The sequence below is a fragment of the Petromyzon marinus genome, chromosome 63 (genome assembly GCF_048934315.1).
Source record: "Petromyzon marinus isolate PM22_M1 ecotype Great Lakes invasive population chromosome 63, UKy_Petmar_22M1.pri1.0, whole genome shotgun sequence".
In the NCBI taxonomy this organism is placed as follows: Eukaryota; Metazoa; Chordata; class Hyperoartia; order Petromyzontiformes; family Petromyzontidae; genus Petromyzon; species Petromyzon marinus.
Window position 1 is genome coordinate 4443539 of NC_133729.1, and position 22441 is coordinate 4465979.

The 22441-nt window shown below is 53.2% G+C and overlaps 2 protein-coding genes across 4 annotated transcripts in view; both read left to right on the forward strand.

Moving 5' to 3' along the window:
- Positions 1-39: 39 nt before the first annotated feature.
- On the forward strand, positions 40-11689 carry LOC116956128 (tRNA-dihydrouridine(20a/20b) synthase [NAD(P)+]-like). The gene is made up of 6 exons (XM_032977589.2): positions 40-658; positions 2315-2436; positions 4680-4797; positions 6036-6158; positions 7054-7280; positions 11241-11689. The coding sequence occupies exons 1-6, from the start codon at positions 576-578 to the stop codon at positions 11486-11488; spliced, it is 921 nt and encodes a 306-aa protein (XP_032833480.1). The 5' UTR covers positions 40-575; the 3' UTR covers positions 11489-11689.
- A 4247-nt stretch (positions 11690-15936) lies between these two features.
- The window catches only part of LOC116956131 (beta-soluble NSF attachment protein-like), a 32133-nt gene continuing 25628 nt past the window's right edge, over positions 15937-22441 (forward strand). Inside the window, exons 1-3 of one of the 3 annotated variants that reach the window (XM_032977596.2) lie at positions 15937-16088; positions 17917-18083; positions 22045-22124. In XM_032977596.2, the coding sequence (XP_032833487.1) occupies positions 17986-18083; positions 22045-22124 (178 nt within the window). In that variant the 5' untranslated portion in view covers positions 15937-16088; positions 17917-17985. Of the gene's footprint in view, positions 16158-17916; positions 18084-22044; positions 22125-22441 lie in introns of all 3 variants that reach the window. The other 2 variants (XM_032977594.2, XM_032977597.2) reach the window with 2 other exon arrangements.

The following is a 22441-nucleotide window of genomic DNA, read 5'->3' on the forward strand; positions in this document are numbered from 1 at the left end:
ATATAAAAACGAAGGCCGTTTATATTTCTTTATTCGTAACTTTGCGATGCCGCGGTGCGATTGGCGCTTGATTGCGAATGAGGCCGCTGCTGTGAAGGCTCGCGGGCAGTCGTAGGGACCGCGGTGATTTACTTCATTGGATCGCACGCAGCCACCACCACCATCACCACCACGGACTTGCTGGGGTCTCAGTTGGAGCCAGGGTCACCTATCAGAGTCTGGGTCTCAGTTGGAGTCTGGGTCCCTATCAGAGTCTGGGGGTCTCGACTGGAGTCTGGGTCCCCTATCAGAGCCGGGGTCCCCTATCAGAGTCTGGGTCCCCTATCAGAGCCGGGGTCCCCTATCAGAGTCGGGGTCCCCTATCAGAGTCGGCGTCTCCTATCAGAGTCAGGGTCCCCTATCAGAGTCTGGGTCCCCTATCAGAGCCGGGGTCCCCTATCAGAGTCGGCGTCTCCTATCAGAGTCTGGGTCCCCTATCAGAGCCAGGGTCTCTACTGGAGTCGGGGTCCCCTATCAGAGCCGGGGTCTCAGTTGGAGTCTGGGTCCCTATCAGAGCCGGGGTCTCCAGGCGAGGGATGGCGGAGAGACGGAGTCCCGTGGAGCTGCTGCAGTCAGGGCGGATGGTCCGCGTCTCGGCACCGATGGTTCGATACTCCAAGTGAGTAGCACCCTGCCGCCTCTGGCTGTTCACGCACGGTGGGTTCATCACGGTTCATCACTCTGTCTCTCACTCACTCGCCCTGTCTGTCTCCTTCTCCGTCTTGCACGTTGTAACCAGTTCAAATCAAGTTGTGACCAGGTAACCTTACGCGGCCCACGTGGGTGATGACGCGGTGCTTGCGCGGGGCGCACGTGGCCGTGCGGCGCACGTGGTCGCGAGTTTCACTTGTCATGTTGCTCGACTCGATGTTGGTGATCCCTATCGAAAGCGACTCCAAAGCTATTGCTGCTGGCAGCAGTAAAATAAAAGTGTTAACGTCACGAGGCCTCCTTGGCCAGTAGCTAAATATAACAATAATAGGGTTTTTACCCCTTTTTTTCTGGCAACAAAACTGGCACCTTTTACAAGGAATCATGTTTGCACGACGATAAGCCATACTCATTGTTTCTTTCGGTAAAGTCACGTAGGTAGAAAATAAAATAAATCACGATGTTTCGGGCGCAACACAAGCGTCCATCATCAGGTTGGCAAAGCGTGGTCCTGCTGCTGAGGCAGTCTGTTTTAAAAGGTTTGAAATGGGTGTAGCCCAAGGGTCATTATAAATAAGTGGCCGGGGCTAGTGATGTTAACGTGAGAGATTAGCGTGTAACTGTAAGCTAGGAGGAAGAGCGGCCTCCTGGACGAGCGCACGGAAGTGGCCATGTTAACGTGAGAGATTAGCATGAAATAACAGCTGACATATGCAGGTAGGATGGAAACATCACAGTCAGTTAACAATATTAACGCATAATAGCGGTGTTGTGTTTTTTTTGGGGGGTTAGATCGCGTGAATATAGATGTGTCTTTAAAGCCACTCGGCCAGCAACTGGACGGAGTTGGGTTCAAGCCCAGGGGGTTGGTGTCTTTCTCTGAACGGAGCTGAACTGACCAACGTTGGACCGACGCTGGGCCAACGTTGGCTTGCGGTCGGAGCCATTGCACCGACGTTGGGCCAACGTTGGCTTGCGGTCGTGACCATTGGGCCGACGTTGGGCCAACGTTGGCTTGCGGTCGTGACCATTGCACCGACGTTGGGCCAACGTTGGCTTGCGGTCGTGATCATTGGACCGACGTTGGCCCAACGTTGGCTTGCGGTCGTGACCATTGCACCGACGTTGGGCCAACGTTGGCTTGCGGTCGTGACCATTGGACCGACGTTGGGCCAACGTTGGCTTGCGGTCGGAGCCATTGCACCGACGTTGGGCCAACGTTGGCTTGCGGTCGTGACCATTGCACCGACGTTGGGCCAACGTTGGCTTGCGGTCGGAACCAATGGCAAACGCGTAAACGAACGCAATTGCGCGGAGCACAATTGCAACGCATGTAGGATATATTTTTTTAAGGAAAAATGTTACGACGTTGAGGAACGACGCAAGGTCGTTCCTCAACGTCGGTGGTGCTGCAACGGCACCATGGTTCAACCTACCCGCCAACCCCCATTTGGCATGTGGAGGCCCTCATCCAGCAGGTGACTGACAAAGGCCTCTGCAACATGTACCACGCGGCGAGTGCCGTCCATCTCATCCTCTCACCTCCGCTTCCCTCTCCCCGTGCTCTCCCCCTGCTCTCTCTCTCTCTCTGCTCTCCCCGTGCTCTCCCCGTGCTTGTCCCCAGGCTGGCGTTCCGCTCGCTGGTGCGACGCTACGGCTGTGACCTCTGCTTCACGCCCATGATCCTGGCCGACGCCTTCGCGCGCTCGCTGCGTGCGCGCGACAGCGAGTTCACCACCAACGCTGGTGAGGCCCCGCGGGTCCACACGGGGATGCCCGGAGAGGGGGGGGGAAGCCGTCGGTCGTTTATATCAAACTGAGGTCAAATATATGTGTACAGTGGTCCCTCGTTTATCGCGGGGGATACGTTCTAAAAATAACCCGCAATAGACGAAATCCGCGAAGTGATCAGCTTTATTTTTTACAATTATTATACGTGTTTTAAGGCCGTAAAACCCCTAACCACACACTTTTATACACTTTTCTCAGACAGGCATTAAGATTTTCTCATATTTCTCTCTTATTTAAACACTCTCAAAGTTCAAACTTTCGCAGATTAAAAAAAATAAGTACAATATTAGTAAATGAAACCAAAGATCAAAACCTGTTTTCAAGCCCAAACATTTTTGTAAATCTGGCTAGCTGAACGCATTCTGTACTCCCTTAGCTAATCAGGACGCAGAACACATGTGCGGTTCTCCCTTAGCCAATCAGGACGCCGAACACAATGCGCGTTCATACTGTACGCAGGAAAAAAAAGCATGCAAAATTACACTAAAAAAAATCTGCGAAACAGCGAGGCCGCGAAAGATGAACCGCGTTATAGTGAGGGACAACTGTATTTATGTATGAACTTCTTTCGCACCATACGTAGTCGACCGTGCTAATTGGAGGTGCGGGGAAGGACAACAAACTAAACACTAAAAGCAGTTCTAAAGAAATAGCTCTCTGTGTGAGTCTCTGGGTCTCTGTGTGAATCTATGGGTCTCTGTGTGAGTCTATGGGTCTTTTTGTGAGTCTATGGGTCTCTGTGTGAGTCTATGGGTCTTTTGTGAGTCTATGGGATTCTGTGTAAGTTTGTGGGTCTCTGTGTGAGTCTATGGGTGTCTTTGTGAGTTTATGGGTGTCTGTGTGAGTCTGGGTTTCTGTGTGAGTCTATAGCTCTCTTTGTGAGTCTATGGGTCTTTTTGTGATTCTATGGGTCTCTGTGTGAGTCTATGGGTCTCTGTGTGAGTCTATGGGTCTCTGTGTGAGTCTATGGGTCTCTGTGTGAGTCTATGGGTCTCTGTGTGAGTATATGGGTCTCTGTGTGATTCTATGGGTCTCTGTGTGAGTCTGTGGGTCTCTGTGTGAGGCTATGGGTCTCTGTGTGAGTCAATGGGTCTCTGTGTGAGTCTATGGTTCTCAGTATGTGAGTCTATGCATCTCTGTGTGAGTCTGTGGGTCTCTGTGTGAGTCTATGGGTCTCTGTGTGAGTCTATGGGTCTCTGTGTGAGTCAATGGGTCTCTGTGTGAGTCTATGGTTCTCAGTATGTGAGTCTATGCATCTCTGTGTGAGTCTGTGGGTCTCTGTGTGAGTCTACGGGTCTCTGTGTGAGTCTATGGGTCTCTGTGTGAGTCTATGGTTCTCAGTATGTGAGTCTATGCATCTCTGTATGAGTCTGTGGGTCTCTGTGTGAGTCTACGGGTCTCTGTGTGAGTCTATGGTACTCAGTATGTGAGTCTATGCATCTCTGTGTGAGTCTGTGGGTCTCTGTGTGAGTCTACGGGTCTCTGTGTGAGTCTATGGGTCTCTGTGTGAGTTAATGGGTCTCTGTGTGAGTCTGTGGTTCTCAGTATGTGAGTCTATGCATCTCTGTGTGAGTCTGTGGGTCTCTGTGTGAGTCTACGGGTCTCTGTGTGAGTCTATGGGTCTCTGTGTGAGTTAATGGGTCTCTGTGTGAGTCTGTGGTTCTCAGTATGTGAGTCTATGCATCTCTGTGTGAGTCTGTGAGTCTCTGTGTGAGTCTACGGGTCTCTGTGTGAGTCTGTGGGTCTCTGTGTGAGTCTATGGTCTCTGTGTATCTGTGTGATCTGTATGTTGCACTTCTTTGGCACCGTACGTAGCCAAACCGTGCTTTTCAGAGGTGCAGGGGACTCGCCAGCGTGGGGAAAGGTCAGAGTCGGAATCGGAATCTTTATTCAGACTGGAGAAATCCGATGAGCCGCGAAGCTCCATTTTTTTTAAAAACAGATTTCAAGTCGGGGGCGGGTCAGGAAGGTCGAGGAAGTTTAAAGCATTTGGCCACTGCTCTAAATTTCCACGTGACGATGATGATAAGCCACTTCGTTGTGTGATCGCCAGCTCACTTCTGAAAACGAGCCATCCAGCTCAGCGGGGCCTTAACCTGGTCACATAAAAAGTTGGTTGTATTTTTTTAATCGAACGGTGATGCCGTCGATGCCGCCGCCGCCGCCGCCGCTAACGGCGATCGCTTGTCCGCACACAGCTGACCGTCCGCTCATCGTCCAGTTTGCCGCCAACGACCCTCACGACCTCGCGGCGGCGTCGCTCGCCGTGGCCCCGTACGCCGACGGCGTCGACCTCAACTGCGGCTGCCCCCAGCGGTGAGGGACGGCTCCGTCGGCTCCCCCCGGGGCGTCGGGGAGCGACCTCGGGAAGGACCAGGCCGGGCGCCGGGCAGGATCGAGGCTGGATGTCGCTTGGGTCGGGCGTTTGCCGTGCGTAAGAACTGGCGGGGCTACGTTGTACGTATCCAGGCGCGCCACGGTGGCTAGGAGATGTCAATTACCTCGCCCGGTATGCAGGGAGGTCGTGGGTTCGATAGCGACCCTGACACCTGTGCGTTTGCGGTTCTGCGCGTTTCTCTCTCCTCCTGGTTGCGTGGAATTTTATCCAGGCCCTCCGGTTTTTCCCGCCACGTTCAGAATCAACGTCACGCATTTGACTCTGATGAATGTCCACTTCGTTGAGCTGTCATTTGCGGTCACAATGATAGCTCATAGTATAGTTAAGGGGCCGTCCATAAATGACGTCACGCACCTGGGGGTGGGGGGGGGGGTCAGACATTTGTGACGATGTGTGACGAGGGGGGTGTGGGGTTGAGAAATGTGACGTCACATCAAAATGATGAGCAACTTTAAATTAATATAGACAACACGTTCTGCTTAATTAAATCGACTTTTTAATAAAGGTTTTCTCCTACAACATCAGAGTGCAGCGCCACATTAAATACGCGCTACAATGTGAACAATAGTTTAAAGCGATTTGAAGCATGTTTTTTTTTTCTGGGGGTGGGGGGAAGAGCTTTGTGACGTCATATTTGAGGGGGGGGGGTCTGACTTTTTGTGACGCCGTGTGACGAAGGAGGCGGGGGGGGTGGTCAAAAATCGTCCAAAACCGCGTGACGTCATTTATGGGCGGCCCCTAACATTGTCTTTCAAAGCAAACGGCGCTACGCCTCTCTAAAATGAAATGAACGCCGAGCCGCTCGCGAGTTCCGAGTTTTGGCGGTGAACGGGGGACACCCGCCCACCCTGCAACGTGCAGCCGTCTCGGAACGAGGAAGAGGTCAACTAAAGTGACACGTGCGGAGGAGCGCTTGCGTGGCGGTGTTAGCGCTACGCTGCGCCACGAACCCGCTGACCCGAGTACGGTCCTGGGCCTCCTCCCCTAGGTCGACTCGGCCTCAAATGAGTACCTGGTGGCCAGCACCACGGCCGGGCGTGGTGCTGGCCACCCGCCCCCTCGTGCGCCGTGCCGGCCTTCATAGGTGCTGCTCGCTAACGGCACTTTCTTACGGCTACACGGGGGATGTTTGTCTTTGTGTGTGCGGTGTGCGCAGCTGGGCCGTATCCGAGGGCTACGGTGCGTGTCTCCTGGACAAACCCGAGCTGGTGAGGGACATGGTGCGGCAAGTCCGAGCGAAGATTCCCGACCCCAACTTCAGCGTCTCCATCAAAATACGGTCGGTTCATCCAACGTCACCAGCTCCTCCTCCTCCTCCTCCTCACACTTCGTCATCTGCTCATGCTCCTCCTGCTTCTCCTCTTCATCCTCCTGCCTCAACCTCTTCTACCACCCCCTGCCTCCTCCTCCTCCTGCCTCTTCCTATTCCTCCCCCCTCCTCCTCCTCCTCCTCATCCTACCCCCACCCCTCCAACCCCCCTCCTCCTCCCCTCCTCCTACCCCCCGCTCCTCCCTCCCCCCTCCTCCTCCCCCCCTCCACCTCCTCCTCCCCCCCCCTCCTCCTCCCCCCCTCCACCTCCTCCTCCCCCCCCTCCTCCTCCCCCCCTCCACCTCCTCCCCCCCTCCACCTCCTCCCCCCTCCTCCCCCCCTCTACCTCCTCCCCCCCCTCCACCTCCTCCCCCCTCCTCCTCCCCCTCCACCTCCTCCCCCCCTCCTCCTCCCCCCTCCACCTCCTCCCCCCCTCCTCCCTCCCCCCCTCCACCTCCTCCCCCCCTCCACTCCTCCCCCCTCCTCCCCCCCTCTACCTCCTCCCCCCCCTCCACCTCCTCCCCCCCTCCTCCTCCCCCTCCACCTCCTCCCCCCTCCTCCTCCCCCCTCCACCTCCTCCCCCCCTCCTCCTCCCCCCCTCCCACCTCCTCCCCCCCTCCACCTCCTCCCCCCTCCTCCTCCCCCCCCTCCTCCTCCCCCCCCCTCCACCTCCTCCTACCCCCCTCCTCCCCATCCCCTCCACCTCCTCCCCCCTCCACCTCCTCTTCCTCCCTCGCATGACCAGGCAGCGAGGCCCGCTGGTTGCGCGTTCGAGCGACGCGGCCCGGGTCCGGGCTCTAACCCCTCCCCCCTCCTCCTCCCCCCCCCCCCCCCCACCTCCCCCCCACCTCCGCGCACTGCGCAGGGTGCACGAGGACACGGGCCGCACCGTGGAGCTGTGCCGGCGCGCCGAGGCCGCGGGGCTGTCCTTCGTGACGGTGCACGGGCGCACCGCGCGGGAGCGCCACCAGCCGGTGAGGACGGCGGCCGTGCGGGCCGTGAGCGACGCGCTCGCCGTGCCCGTCGTCGCCAACGGGGACGTGCGCACCGACGAGGAGGCGCGGCGGCTCGCCGCGGACACGGGCGCCAGCGGTGAGAGACGTCGGGGGCGGCGGCGGGGGCGGGGGGGAGGGGAATGAGAATGGGAAGAGTCGGCGGGAGTGCGTTTGCCGCCGGGTAAAGTCTGCAGAGCTGGGGAGCTCGCGTTTTTTACGCGAGGGCGAATCTCTCGGGAAGGCACCGGCGACGCATTCCGCGGCTGCAACGGCACACCCACATGCGTCACACTCGCGGACTCGCGCATCCCACCCGCTCGCTCGCTCGCTCGCCCACTCGCTCGTCCACCCACCACTCAGCCAGCCGCTCTCTTTCTCGCTCGCCTGCTCGCTCGTCCACCCACCCACTCGGCCAGCCGCTCGCTCGCTCGTCCACCCACCCACTCAGCCAGCCGCTCTCTCTGCTCGCCTACTCGCTCGTCCACCCACCCACTCAGCCAGCTGCTCGCTCGCTCGCCCACTCGCTCGTCCACCCACCCACTCAGCCAGCTGCTCGCTCGCTCGCCCACTCGCCTTCCACCACCCACTCAGCCAGACATTCTCTCGCACGCCCACTCGCACGCCCACTCGCACGCGGACTCGCCCACCCACGCACTTCAAAGTTGGATGGATCAGAATTGTGTTGCCGAGCAGCAGCCCGTGGAGCTGAGAAGCTCTTTTTCAAGGGTGACTCAGCCAGCAGACCCAGGTCTCACGGTTTCAAATGAGAGTCATCCCCTGGTCTCTTCGAGTTCTTGCGTGGTAAAGCAATCTACATTGGCACTGGAAGCACGCAATGATAGGGGTTGGGGTGGTGATAGGGGTTGGGGTAGTGGATAGGGGTTGGGGTAGTGATAGGGGTTGGGGTAGAGATAGGGGCTGGGGTAGTGATAGTGGTTGGGGTAGTGATAGGGGTTGGGGTAGTGATAGGGGTTGGGGTAGTGATAGGGTTAGGGTAGTGATAGGGGTTGGGGTGGTGATAGGGGTTGGGGTAGTGATAGGGGTTGGGGTAGTGATAGGGGTTGGGGTAGTGATAGGGGTTGGGGTGGTGATAGGGGTTGGGGTAGTGATAGGGGTTGGGGAAGTGATAGGGGTTGGGGTAGTGATAGGGGCTGGGGTAGTGATAGGGGTTGGGGTCGTGATAGGGGTTGGGGTAGTGATAGGGGTTGGGGTAGTGATAGGGGTTGGGGTAGTGATAGGGGTTGGGGTAGTGATAGGGGTTGGGGTAGTGATAGGGGTTGGGGTAGTGATAGGGGCTGGGGTAGTGATAGTGGTTGGGGTAGTGATAGGGTTGGGGTAGTGATAGGGGTTGGGGTAGTGATAGGGGTTAGGGTAGTGATAGGGGTTGGGGTGGTGATAGGGGTTGGGGTAGTGATAGGGGTTGGGGTAGTGATAGGGGTTGGGGTAGTGATAGGGGTTGGGTGGTGATAGGGGTTGGGGTAGTGATAGGGGTTGGGGAAGTGATAGGGGTTGGGGTAGTGATAGGGGCTGGGGTAGTGATAGGGTTGGGGTCGTGATAGGGGTTGGGGTGAAGGGGTTGGGGGTAGTGATAGGGGTTGGGGTAGTGATAGGGGTTGGGGTAGTGATAGGGGTTGGGGTAGTGATGTGGGTGTTTGGGTATTGATAGGGGTTGGGGAGCGATAGGGTTGGGTGGCGATGGGGTTGGGGTAGTGATAGGGGTTGGGGTAGTGATAGGGGTTGGGGTAGCGATAGGGGTTGGGGTAGTGATAGGGTTGGGTAGTGATAGGGGTTGGGGTAGTGACAGGGGTTGGGGTAGTGATAGGGGTTGGGTAGTGATAGGGGTTGGGGTAGCGATAGGGTTGGGGTGATAGGGGTTGGGTAGTGATAGGGTTGGGGTAGTGATAGGGGTTGGGGTGGTGATAGGGTTGGGGTAGTGATAGGGGTTGGGTAGTGATCGGGGCTGGGGTAGTGATAGGGGTTGGGGTGGTGATAGGGGTTGGGGTAGTGATAGGGGTTGGGGTAGTGATAGGGGTGGGGTGTGATAGGGTGGGGTGTAGTGTTGGGTTGTGATAGGGTTGGGGTAGTGATAGGGGTTGGGGTAGTGATAGGGGTTAGGGTAGTGATAGGGGTTGGGTGATAGGGGTTGGGGTAGTGATAGGGGTTGGGTAGTGATAGGGGTTAGGGTAGTGATAGGGGCTAGGGTAGTGATAGGGTGGGTCGTGATAGGGTTGGGGGTAGTGATAGGGGTTGGGGTAGTGATAGGGGCTGGGGTAGTGATAGGGGTTGGGGTCGTGATAGGGGTTGGGGTAGTGATAGGGGTTGGGGTAGTGATAGGGGTTGGGGTAGTGATAGGGGTTGGGGTATTGATAGGGGTTGGGGTAGCGATAGGGGTTGGGGTAGTGATAGGGGTTGGGGTAGTGATAGGGGTCTCGGGTAGTGATAGGGGTTGGGGTAGTGTTAGGGGTTGGGGTAGTGATAGGGGTTGGGGTGGTGATAGGGGTTGGGGTAGTGATAGGGGTTAGGGTAGTGATAGGGGCTGGGGTAGTGATAGGGGTTGGGGTCGTGATAGGGGTTGGGGTAGTGATAGGGGTTGGGGTAGTGATTGGGGCTGGGGTAGTGATAGGGGTTGGGGTCGTGATAGGGGTTGGGGTAGTGATAGGGGTTGGGGTAGTGATAGGGGTTGGGGTAGTGATAGGGGTTGGGGTATTGATAGGGGTTGGGGTAGCGATAGGGGTTGGGGTAGTGATAGGGGTTGGGGTAGTGATAGGGGTCTCGGGTAGTGATAGGGGTTGGGGTAGTGTTAGGGGTTGGGGTAGTGATAGGGGTTGGGGTGGTGATAGGGGTTGGGGTAGTGATAGGGGTCTCGGGTAGTGATCGGGGCTGGGGTAGTGATAGGGGTTGGGGTAGTGATAGGGGTCTCGGGTAGTGATCGGGGCTGGGGTAGTGATAGGGGTTGGGGTAGTGATAGGGGTTGGGGTGGTCCTAGCTGGGAGCGGGGGCATGATGGGCTAGGGGAGACGAGATGGCGGTTGTTTAAGGGAGCAACAGAAGCAGGTGATAGTGAAGATGATCGCTCCGGGCGCTGCAGGGCCAGTTGGTTCGAGTGAACGGCAGCGAGAAGGAGCGGCAGAGCGAGACTGGGCGCAGCGGGGCGAGCGTTACGTACACGTATCTATTCGTCCGTCTGAACGCTTGCTGTGTCTCCGTACGTATGCGTACACACGTGGCTACGTACGTGTGTATGTTGAACTTCTCTCGCACCGTACGTAGCCAAGCCTGCTAATCGGAGGTGCAGATAGGCTACACTGGGGATTTTTCGTGGCGCCACGGTGGCCGGGAGATGTTGACTACCTCGCCGGGTATGCAGGAGGTCATGGGTTCGATCCCGACCCTGATTCCTGCTCTATGTTTGGAGTTAGCGTGTCTCTCTTGCCGTGGTCGTGTGGATTTTTCTCTGGGTCCTCCGCTTTTCCCCTCCACGTTTAGAATCAACGTCGCGCGTCTACAAAGTATTTGGCCGCTGTCCATTTCCACGCTATGAGCCACATCGTTGAGCTATCACTTGTGATGGCCAGATAGCTCAGTGGGGCCTTACCTTGGTAAAATACAAAATAGTTTAGTTTTCGGTCGGTCCGCAACACGTACGGACGGATGTACGAATCGAGCGTGCGTGTGTGCGTGCGTGTGTGTGTGTGCGCGTGCGTGTGTGTGTGCGTGTGTGTGTGTGTGCGTGTGGGGAGTGGTAGTGTAGCGGTTGGCGCGCTGCGCTACGAACCTGGCGACCCGGGTTCGATTCCCGCTCACGGTCAACACCGGTGACGATTATCTGAACCAGTCCTGGGCCTCCCCTAGGTCGACTCAGCCTCAAATGAGTACCTGGTGCGGTGTGTAAACATCGCCACTAGGGAGACAAATGTGGCCGGGCGTGGTGCTGGCCACCCACCCCCTACGCGTGCCGTGCCGGCCTTCACAGGTGCTGCTCGCTAACAGCACTTGCCCCTACAGTCTGTTACAGGCTACACGGGGGATCTTTGTCCTTGCCTCTGCTGCGGTTCAGGAGTGATGGTGGCTCGTGGCCTGCTGGCGAACCCGGCGCTGTTCGCCGGTTTCCCCGACACTCCGCTGGCGTGCGTCCGGGACTGGCTGGACTCGTCGCTGGCGCTGGGCGTCCCCTTCTGCTGCCTGCACCAGCACCTCGTGTTCATGATGGAGCGCCTGGCCTCGCGCTCGGACCGCCTCTCCTTCAACTCGCTGTCCAGCACCGCCGCCGTAGTGGACTTCCTGGCCGAGCGCTACGGAGTGTGAGAGCGCCCACTGGGGGTTTTCGGGGTTCCCGGCGACGGCTTAAATCTCTCTCTCGGTCTCTGTATTGCGTGCGCGCTCGCTCAGGAGATCACGATGGTCGCGAGTTTCCTTGTTTCGGACTTCAATGGGAGAGTCGAGGTGATGTCGTCACTGTTAGCACCACCTGGTGCGAAGATCAGAGGGTGGGCGGGGGGGGGGGGGGGGGCGGGTTAATGTAGTCGTATCAATTACGATGGATCATGTTAATCCTGAGGACTAACGTATGTAGCCAACCGTGCTGATGGGAGGTGGCGGGGGGAGGGGGACGACAAACGAAACGCAAAAAGGCGTTCTAAAGAAATGTGAGTGTTAGGATTATTAGTGTAACCCTGCGTAAACTTGGAATCACGATCCAGTGGGACAGGGAGCGTGGAATCTCACGAGGTATGAATACAAAGCGGCCTATCGCTTGGTTACGCTTTCGGCCTAAGGGGCCGTCCATAAATGACGTCACGCACCTGGGGGGGGGGGGGGTAGGGGGCAGACATTTGTGACGATGTGTGACGAGGGGGGGAGGGGAGTTTGAGAAATGTGACGTCACATCAAATTGCGCAACTTTAAATAAATATAGACAACACGTTCTAACTTAATTAAATAGACTTTTTAATAAATGTTTTCTCCTACAACATCAGAGTGCAGCGCCGCATTAAATACGCGCTACAATGACAATAGCTTAAAGCGATTTGGAGAATGTTTTATTTTGGGGGGGGGCAGAGCTTTATGACGTCATATTTGAGGGGGGGGGGGGTCTGACTTTTTGTGACGCCGTGTGACGAGGTGGGTGGTGGTTTGGGGGGGTGGTCAAAAATCGTCCAAAATCGCGTGACGTCATTTATAGCCACCGCACGCTCCCCGGCAGACCCCCCTCCCCCCACCACGTCCACGCGTCCGTGACGTCGGCGTGGATCTCAACGGCCACGAGGGCCACCCTGGGCCTGCTGCGCTGGCGCGCCCGTGCCCTGGGCAGCAGCTCGCGTTGCACAGAGCCTGGGCGGCGTGAACTCTGTGGTGGACTGGCCTTGCCGCACCTCATCACACCTCGTCGCGCCCTCGGTGTCCCCCTGCGTCTCGTCCTCTCCGTTCACAATCTCTCTCTGTCTCTCGGACACCTGTGGGGGTGAAAAGAGCTTCATGGCTCGTCGGGTCTCTACAGGGTAAATAAATCTAGATTTGAAGTTTGAATCTGGATTCGAAGTTTTAATTTGCAGGATAAATAAAGGTCGCGATTTCCTATTCACTGTGCCTTCGTTACGTTTTATTTTGTTTGCACAGTGTTACAGAGCGCCTCACCTTGGCCTTAGGTGTTCCATACGGATATCGAATCGGTGTGGCGCACATCGGCGATGACGTCACAAAGGAACGGTGACGTCGCGTGCGAACTGACGTCACAGTAGCGAGTCATTTCGGTTTCATTTGATTCATTTTGGCATAGCCCTGCGAGCCATTCGTCTCTTGAATCGGGTGCAACCGCAACAACACAAAAAAACTAAAACATGAACAAGAAAAAACATCCTCTTTGGTTTTATTCGGTAAAGTCACGTGGGTAAAAAGTAATTAAAATAAAATAAACAATTAAAACACGACGTTTCGGAGGCAACGCAAGCTTCCGTCTTCAGGTGGGACCAGTCACAGCCAAAATCGCTGCACCAAGTGGCGAGGCTCTGGGAACCTGGGAACCTACCTTAACCTGTATTTAAGCGCTAGTTTTCCCAGAGCCTTGCCACTTGGTGCAGCGATTTTGGCTGTGACTGGTCCCACCTGAAGACGGAAGCTTGCGTTGCCTCCGAAACGTCGTGTTTTAATTGTTTATTATATTTTATTTAGTTTTTACCTACGTAACTTTACCGAATAAAACCAAAGAGTATGAATCCTTGCAGTCACGAAAGCTTCAAATCTAGAAGAAAAACATCTTAAAGTGACTGTGCGCAAACAGAAACGCCATTTGACGTCGCTGTATTCGGTCACCCCCACGATAACATCGACGCCGTCATAATTTTGATTTGAAGCTTTCGTGACTGCAGGGATTCTAATTCTTGGTTCTTTCGGTAAAGTCACGTAGAAGGGAAACAATAAAATAATAAAAAAATAATTCTAACGACTTTTCGACTGCAACACAAGCAATCATCATCAGGTGTGAAAAACACGGCAAGAAAAATTTGAAAAAGTGGCGTTTTTATTAACGTTAGCACCACGGAGAGCGATTTGGCAGTCATTCAGATGGACGAGTCCATCTATGTTCGGAAAAGAGGAGGGGGGAGACGAAAAATAATGGATGCGGTCTGAAAGCCATCGTAAGCGTGAACAATCAATTAAGACCCGAAATGGTTTATCAAATCCTTCCAATGATTGCTAAGCCAGAATCCATCTTCTCGGTTGAAATTGTCTCTGTGTTTGTATATGTAGATAGCCTCATGAACGAATCTCTCATGGTAGCCAGATGGCTTGCAAAGAACCTCTGTCTTGGAGAAGTCAATGTCTTAGCAATCATTGGAAGGATTTGATAAACCATTTCGGGTCTTAATTGATTGGTCACGCTTACGGTGGCTTTCAGACCGCATCTATTATTTTCGTCTCCCCCCTCCTCTTTTCCGAACATAAATGGACTCATATTCTTAGTTTTTTTCGGTAAAGTCACGTTGAAGAGAAACAACAAAATAATAAAATATATAAAACAAAATTCTCACGACGTTTCGACCATAACTCAAACGGTCGTCTTCAGGTGTGTTGGTTTGCATAAATGTATTTGTAAACGGCGCATTTATTTATTTATTTATAAAAAAAAAACGTTAGCGCCACGCGCAACGATTTGGCAGTTTACCCAGGACTAGTCCATCTATATTCTGAAAAGAGGAGGGGGGAGACGAATTTTTTTTATATATATAATGTATGCTGTCTGAAAGCCACTGTAAGCGTGAACAATCAATTAAGACCTGAAATGGTTTATCAAATCTTTCCAATGATTGCTAAGATAGAATCCATCTTCTCGGTTGAAATTGTCTCTGTGCTTGTATATGTGGATAGCTTCATGAACGAATCTCATGGAAGCCAGATGGCTTACAAAGAACCTCTGTCTTGGAAAAGTCAATGGCATGTGAGCCTACTGAATTAGAACAATGATCTGCCAAGGCCGAGGTGTTGGTCCTACCGTGTTTAAGGTCTGCTTTGTGTTCACGAATGCGGTCCGAGACATGGCGTTTGGTTTCTCCAATGTAACTACTACCACAGAGGCAACTTAGTTTGTAGACACCAGGGTATTGTATGTCCGGAATCACATCTTTTACAGACGGAACCAGATCACGAATTTTATGTAATGTGTTGAAACGGACCTGGATCTTGTGTTTATTCAAGATTTTGGAGATGTTTTTTGTGATCCCAGCAATGTAGGGTAAAGTGATGGTTTTGAAAGGCTCCTCAAGAGGGTTTTTCTTCATGGTTTGAGTGATAGCTTTGCGGATTGTATAGTCGGAGTAACCATTAGCCCTAAGAGCTTGGTGTACGTGCTTGAGTTCACTGCTTATGTGTTCCTGGTCGGATATGCATTGGGCTCTATGATACAGAGTCTTGATGAGAGAATTCTTCTGTGATGGATGGTGGTGGGAATCCGGTTTCAGATAAGCATCCGTATGGGTAGCTTTCCTGTAGACAGAGTGGCTCATTGAACCATCAGGTCTCTTTTTAATTAGGACATCCAAAAAAGGTATCTTGCCATCTATTTCGTCTCCCCCCTCCTCTTTTCAGAATATAGATGGACTAGTCCTGGGTAAACTGCCAAATCGTTGCGCGTGGCGCTAACGTTTTTTATAAATAAATAAATGCGCCGTTTAAAAATACATTTATGCGAACCAACACACCTGAAGACGACCGTTTGAGTTATGGTCGAAACGTCGTGAGAATGTTTTATTGTTTTATATATATTTTATTATTTTGTTGTTTCTCTTCAACGTGACTACCGAAAAAAAACTAAGAATATGAATTACTGCAGTCACGAAAGCTTTAAATCAAAATAGATGGACTCGTCCATCTGAACAAACTGTCAAATCGCTCTCCGTGGTGCTAACGTTAAAAAAACCCGCCACTTCAAATTTTCTTGCTGTGGTTTTCACACCTGATGATGATTGCTTGTGTTGCAGTCGGAACGTCGTGAGAATTTTTATATTTTTATATTTTTATTATTTTATTGTTTCTTTTCCACGTGACTTTGGCGTCATAATTGTAAAGAGACTGTCTTCAGTTATTGCGTCACGCAGCGAGAATGACGTCATGTACCGTAGAGGCAACGTCCGCGAGGAAAGGGGGTGTGGGGGAAGGAATACGGCAATGACGTCATTCCACAGGCGGTCTAATTAACATCAAAAGGGGCGCAATTGTCAATTGGGATGAACGTCGTCATGTATCGCCGGTCGATGAGACGACGTCATCCCGCAGCTTTGTGTTTTTTTTAGCGCAGTGAGTGACGTCATCGCGGGGCGGAGTTGCGCGGTCCACACGAAGCGAGAGACATCAGGAGCAGCAGCATCGTCTGCGCGAGCGGACATCATCAGCAGCAGCAGCAATCAGTGAAGTAAAAACAACAACAACATCATCAGCAGCAGCGCCATTCGCCGCGTCTCCCCATCCATCATCCTCGGACGTGAGGCGATATTAAAATTTCAACGGCGCGAATCGATTCCTAACCTTTATCCTAAAATGTAATCGAACCGCAATTTTTCTAAAACCCGCCGCGGTGAAGTCGGAATCGATTTGCGCGATCGACAGCTGGGGAATCGCTACGCCGCGAGGGGCTGGGACGGGGCGAGTTGCCGCTCCCGGGGGGGTGCGCGCGCGCGACCGTCCCGAGGGCGACGCGCGCGGGGATTGCCGATCACACGCGGGGATTGCCGATCACGCGCGGAGCACGAACGCGCTGCGCGAATCGCGGCTTTGATTCGAGAAAGTGGAATCGAATCGCGGGGTTTGCGCGGCGGCGGCGGTTGGGACGGGGGAGTCGCCCGCGCCGGCGAATCGCCTCGTGGTCACGAATCGCCTCGTTCGTGCTAGCTGATGAGGTCATCAGATAAACAGCTGATGAGATATGCTAATGAGCAGAACGAGATATGCTAATGAGCAGAACGAGATATGCTAATGAGCAGAACCAGATATGCTAATGAGCAGCACGAGATATGCTAATGAGCAGAACGAGCTATTCTAATGAGCAGAGCGAGATATGCTAATGAGCTCATGAACAGAACGATATATGCTAATGAGCAGAACGAGCTGTACTAATGAGCAGAATGAGATATGCTAATGAGCAGAACGAGATATGCTAATGAGCTGATGAACAGAACGAGATATGCTAATAAGCTAATGAACAGAACGAGATATGCTAATGAGCTCATGAACAGAACGAGCTATGCTAATGAGCTCATGAACAGAACGAGATATGCTAATGAGCTCATGAACAGAACGAGATATGCTAATGAGCTCATGAACAGAACGAGATATGCTAATGAGCAGAACGAGATATGCTAATAAGCTAATGAGCAGAACGAGATATGCTAATGAGCTCATGAACAGAACGAGATATGCTAATGAGCTCATGAACAGAACGAGATATGCTAATGAGCAGAACGAGATATGCTAATGAGCTAATGAGCAGAACGAGCTATGTTAATGAGCTCATGAACAGAACGAGCTGTGCTAATGAGCTCATGAACAGAACGAGCTATGCTAATGAGCTCATGAACAGAACGAGCTATGCTAATGATCTCATGAACAGAACGAGATATGCTAATGAGCTCATGAACAGAACGAGATATGCTAATGAGCTCATGAACAGAACGAGCTATGCTAATGAGCTCACGCACAGAACGAGATATGCTAATGAGCTCATGAACAGAACGAGATATGCTAATGAGCTCATGAACAGAACGAGATATGCTAATGAGCTCATGAACAGAACGAGCTATGCTAATGAGCTCACGCACAGAACGAGATATGCTAATGAGCTCATGAACAGAACGAGATATGCTAATGAGCTCATGAACAGAACGAGATATGCTAATGAGCAGAACGAGCTATGCTAATGAGCTCATGAACAGAACGAGATATGCTAATGAGCTCATGAACAGAACGAGATATGCTAATGAGCAGAACGAGCTATGCTAATAAGCTCACGAACAGAACTAGATATGCTAATGAGCAGAACGAGCTATGCTAATGAGCTGACGAAGACAAGTCGCCAGCTTGGCTGTGGCGTTCCCCCGCCCCTCCCCGTGCACTTTCGAAGTTTCTCCTGCACGGTGTCCGTGTCTCCTCCTCGGGCCCCGGCTTGAAAGGCTTTACTGGGACGCACGCGGCTGAGAACCGCGTTTTGAGTTTGCGTTTAAATATCCCGTTTGTCTGCCCCGCAGCCGCCTACCTCGTCCACATCCTCGTCTCATCCTCCTCGTCTCATCCTCCTCCTCCTCCTCGGCTCCGTGATGGACGCCGCCTCGAAGCAGCAGGACGGAGCCCAGCTCATGGCGGAGGCCGACAAGAAAGTGAAGGGGGCGCAGAGCTTCCTCGGAGGCCTTTTTGGGTCGGTGGCGTCCTCAACAATGGCCCGCGGTGGCCGTGTCAGCGTGTGCGTCGCGGTCGGCCCGGGGAGCGGTGGCGCAGCGGTTAGCGCGCTGCGCTGCGAACCCGGCAGGCCCCGAGTTCGACTCCCGCTCGCGGCCACCAACACCCAGTGACGACTATTCTGAACCGATCCTGGGGTTCCCCTGGGTCGACTCGGCCTCAAAATTGAGTAGCTGGTGCGGTGTTTAAGCATCGTTACTGGGGAGACAAAGGCGGTCGGGCGTGGTGCTGGCGACCCACCCCCTCGTGTACGCGTGTACGGTTCTGACCTTCACGAGTGCTCACGAACAGCACTTGCCCCTACAGTCTGTTAAAGGCTATACGGGGGCTATTTGGTTTTTGTGCCAGTGTGTGTTGTTGTGTCACTGAGTGTTGTGTCAGTGTGTGTTGTCTTGTGTCAGTATGTGTGTTGTGTCAGTGTGCCAGCGGGCGTTCGACACTTCACGTGGCCTCAAAGTGCACATGGCCTGGCACAAGGGTCGTGGTGATGTCACCGCTGGTGTTGTGTCAGTGTGTGTCATGTAGCCGGCATGCCCAGCCACCGCATGCCGAAACAGCTTTTGTTCGGCCGGATCGAGGGGGCTAAACGGGCGCAGCACGGGCTAGAGAAGAGATGGAGTGATGTGGTACAGGAGGACGTGGAACTGAGTGGACTTGCCGATGACTGATACCAGCGGTGTCAAGATCGGCCTCTGTGGAGGAGGCTCGTGAAGGACGCTACTGGGCAGTTGGAGGCAGTTGCCCTCCAACAACAACGGAGGGCGGAGGAGCGACGCTCACAACAAGGAGCGGCGCGCCGGGTGGCTAAAGCACAGCAGGTTGGCACAGTAGGGGGCACAGGTGGTGCATCAGCCAGTCATCTCAGTCAGTCGACCCGTGACACCTGGGTCTGCCCCGTGACCTCCTGCCAGCGGGCGTTCGACACTTCACGTGGCCTCGAGGTGCACATGGCCTGGCACAAGCGTCGTGGTGACGTCACCGCCACTTAGTGGCGAATGGCGGTTGTTGTTGTTGTGTCAGTGCACGACATTGTGTGGTTGCGCCGTGTTGATGGTGAATCGGTGTGTTACGTGAAGAAGCACTGTTGCCCAAAACGTCCCCCTGTTATATTATTTTCCTTTTAAAGAAACGTCATTGAACAATCCGTTCGATCCATACGCGAGTCTATGGCTCACTGTGGGCCCTGGTGACAGGAATAGATTGGGACCCCCCCCCCGCCTCCCCCCCTCTAATTTCTCCCATCTCTACGTAGCCCGGCGCCTGAGCCCCTCAAATCTGCGGGCTCCGGTGCAGTTGCACCGCCTGCACGCTCGATAGCTACTTCACTGGGTCCTCGCCTTAGTCTGTAGGTTCTGTGCAAATCTAGAGGTGCTATGTTGGCCTGTGGGTTTCACGTTAAGCATTTGGGTCGCCCCTCTTCGTAGCCCAACACCTGGGTTCCTTCCAGCCCCTGGTTCCCCGGGGCAGCTGCACCGCCTGCACCCTCGCTAGCTACGCCGTTGCCCCGCCGTGCACCCGTAGGTGCGGTCGTCCCGTGAGAACCAACGTTTCCGTTCTACCCGGTTCGTCGTGTTTTTTTTTTTCCCCCTCTCTAAAGCCAGCGTCATCTCAAATCCCTCCGCTCTTCACGTGAATCTCTGCGGGGGGTGGGATTTCGGTGGTGGTCGGGGCCGCAGCTTCTCGGGTTTAATAATGGGTAGGACATCGCTCGCAGGGGAAACGGAATCGCGTGCTATTATTACGCCGCTCGCCTGCGCGATGCAACCTCCCTACCCCCCCCACACACACGCACACACCGCGGATTTGCACGGGTTCATTGTGACATTTACCGAATTCTCTGCAATAGATTATTTCGAGTATTTTGCCGCTGCTATACATTTCCACTTCGTTGAGCTATCATTTGTGGCCAGGTCGCTTCTGAAAATGAAGCTTACAGCTTAGTGGGCTTTACTTGGTAAGATAATAAAAAAACATTTGTTTAGTTTTATTTCTCTATATATTTTAAACGTAATTTACCTTTCTATAATCTTGATTTGAAGCTTTCGTGACTGCAGGAATCCATACTCTTTGGTTCTTTTGGTAAAGTCACGTGGGTAGAAATAAAACAAAATAAATGATCTTCAGTAGGCTCGCATGACATTGACTTCTCCAAGACAGAGGTTATCTGCAAGCTATCTGGCTACCATGAGAGATTCGTTCATGAGGCTATCCACATATACAAACACAGAGACAATTTCAACCAAGAAGATGGATTCTGGCTTAGCAATCATTGGAAGGATTTGATAATCCATTTCGGGTCTTAATTGATTGTTCACGCTTACGGTGGCTTTCAGACCGCATCCATTATTTTCGTCTCCCCCCTCTTTACCGAACATAGATGGACTCGTCAATCTGAATAACTGCCAAATCGCTCTCCGTGGTGCTAACGTAAACAAAACGCCACTTTTTAAAAAAAATTCCTGCTGTGGTTTTCACACCTGATGATGATTACTTGTGTTGCAGTCGAAACGTCGTGATAATTTTATTGTGTTATATTTGTATTATTTAATTATTTCCCTTCTACGTGACTTTACCGAAAGAACCAAGAATATAAATCCCTGCAGTCACGAAAGCTTTAAATAAAAAATAAATCACATTTATTTTGATTTATTTTGTTTTATTTCTACCGACGTGACTTTACCGAAAGAACCAAAGAGTATGACTTTTCTATACTTTCCACTCCTGTCATATATTGTTTGTTGTTGTAACTTCATGACCCGCCCCTACTGGACATCGGTGGGAAAAGAGCTTCATAGCTCATCGGATTCCTCCAGTATAAACCGATATTCTGACTGAGAAGTCACGCCTTCCCTCCCCCCCCCCCCCATATTTTCAAGGTGGCTCAACGGGAAGAGCGAGTGGGTCGCAGCAATCGGAAATTGCGAGTTCAAATCCTGGTTGCAGGTTGACTCAGCCCATCATCCCCCTCTGGGGTCGATAAATTGAGGCACCACAGTGTGGAGAAGTCAACGGTGCGTGCATGTCATGTGGATAGACTCGCCCACCGTCGTACGAATGTGGAATTTCCACGGCTGGCCCTGCAGTGCCGTACACAGAAGATGGGGAACCAATGCTTTCAATACCCATGTGTGCATGAAATCACTTTCCTTCACTATTTTAAAGCAAAAGTTGGGGGTTTATCTTATGATGTGCAGATTATGGTAATGGGGTTATGTACAGCGTATGAGTCTTTGGGGAGCAGCAGCTGTGTACAGTGGTGAGAGCACCTCACGAAAGCAAAATCCTGAGTTCGATTCCTGGCCCACGGATAACATCGGTGGTGAGTGATATCTGAACTGGTCCTGGGGGGGACCGGTTCACTAGGTGGGGAGGCCTTAATCCAGCAGTGAATGGTCCATGGCTGATGATGATGATGATGAAGAGCTCACTGAGACGATGAAGCCGGCTTTCAAGAGGAAATCTTTGATGTGGATAAAAAACAGCAATGCAGCAGATCACGTGGGGAGTTTATTGGAGTGTTGAGTGGGGTGACGAGATGTTAACTACCTCGCCTTGTGCACAGGAGGTCGTGGGTTCGATCCCGACCCTGACACCTGCTGTATATTTGAAGTTTGCGTGTCTCTCTCTCTCATCACGGTGGCTAGGAGATGTTAACCACCTCGCCTGGTGCACAGGAGGTCGTGGGTTCGATCCCGACCCTGACGCCTGCTGTATGTTTGGAGTTTCCATGTTCTCCCTGTGGTCACGTGGATTTTTCTCCGGGTCATCTGGTTTTTCCCTCCATGTTAATAAACATTTGCTTAGAGTATTTAGTTGCGCTACATTCCACATGATAAGCCACTTCAAATAAAAATTAGCGTTGAGCGGAGCGTTGAGCGGAGCGTTGAGCGGAGTGTTTCCCGTGCGTGTGTGTCTGGCAGGGGACCGGCAAGACTCGCGGAAGCGTGCGAGATTTACACGCGTGCTGCCAACTCGTTCAAGATGGCTAAAAACTGGAGCGGTGAGTGAGGCTTAGGCAGTACAGTATTCTTTTTATTTATTTCGCGAATGCGTTTACACGTGACTGTCATACAGTTAGAGCAACCAGATGCACGATATTTTTTTCATCATTAAATAAATACTCGTGTTTACTCGATGTTATATTGTGAGCGAATGGCGGCCCACGTAGCCACAGGGGCATGCTGCAGCCTCCCTCTCCGCCACGTGCAGGGCAACCACCCGGCCTGGCACGCCGTGACAGACTTCACGGCCAGAGACGATGTGCGCCGTGGTCTCCTGGCTCCCCGCATTCACACGGCGGGGCTGTCGCGTAGCAGT

Coding starts and splice junctions, on each gene's coding strand:
- LOC116956128 (XM_032977589.2), top strand. CDS start 576: ATGGCGGAGAGACGGAGTCCCGTGGAGCTGCTGCAGTCAGGGCGGATG. Junction 659..2,314: donor CCGATGGTTCGATACTCCAA/GTGAGTAGCACC, acceptor GCTTGTCCCCAG/GCTGGCGTTCCGCTCGCTGG. Junction 4,798..6,035: donor AACTGCGGCTGCCCCCAGCG/GTGAGGGACGGC, acceptor CGGTGTGCGCAG/CTGGGCCGTATCCGAGGGCT.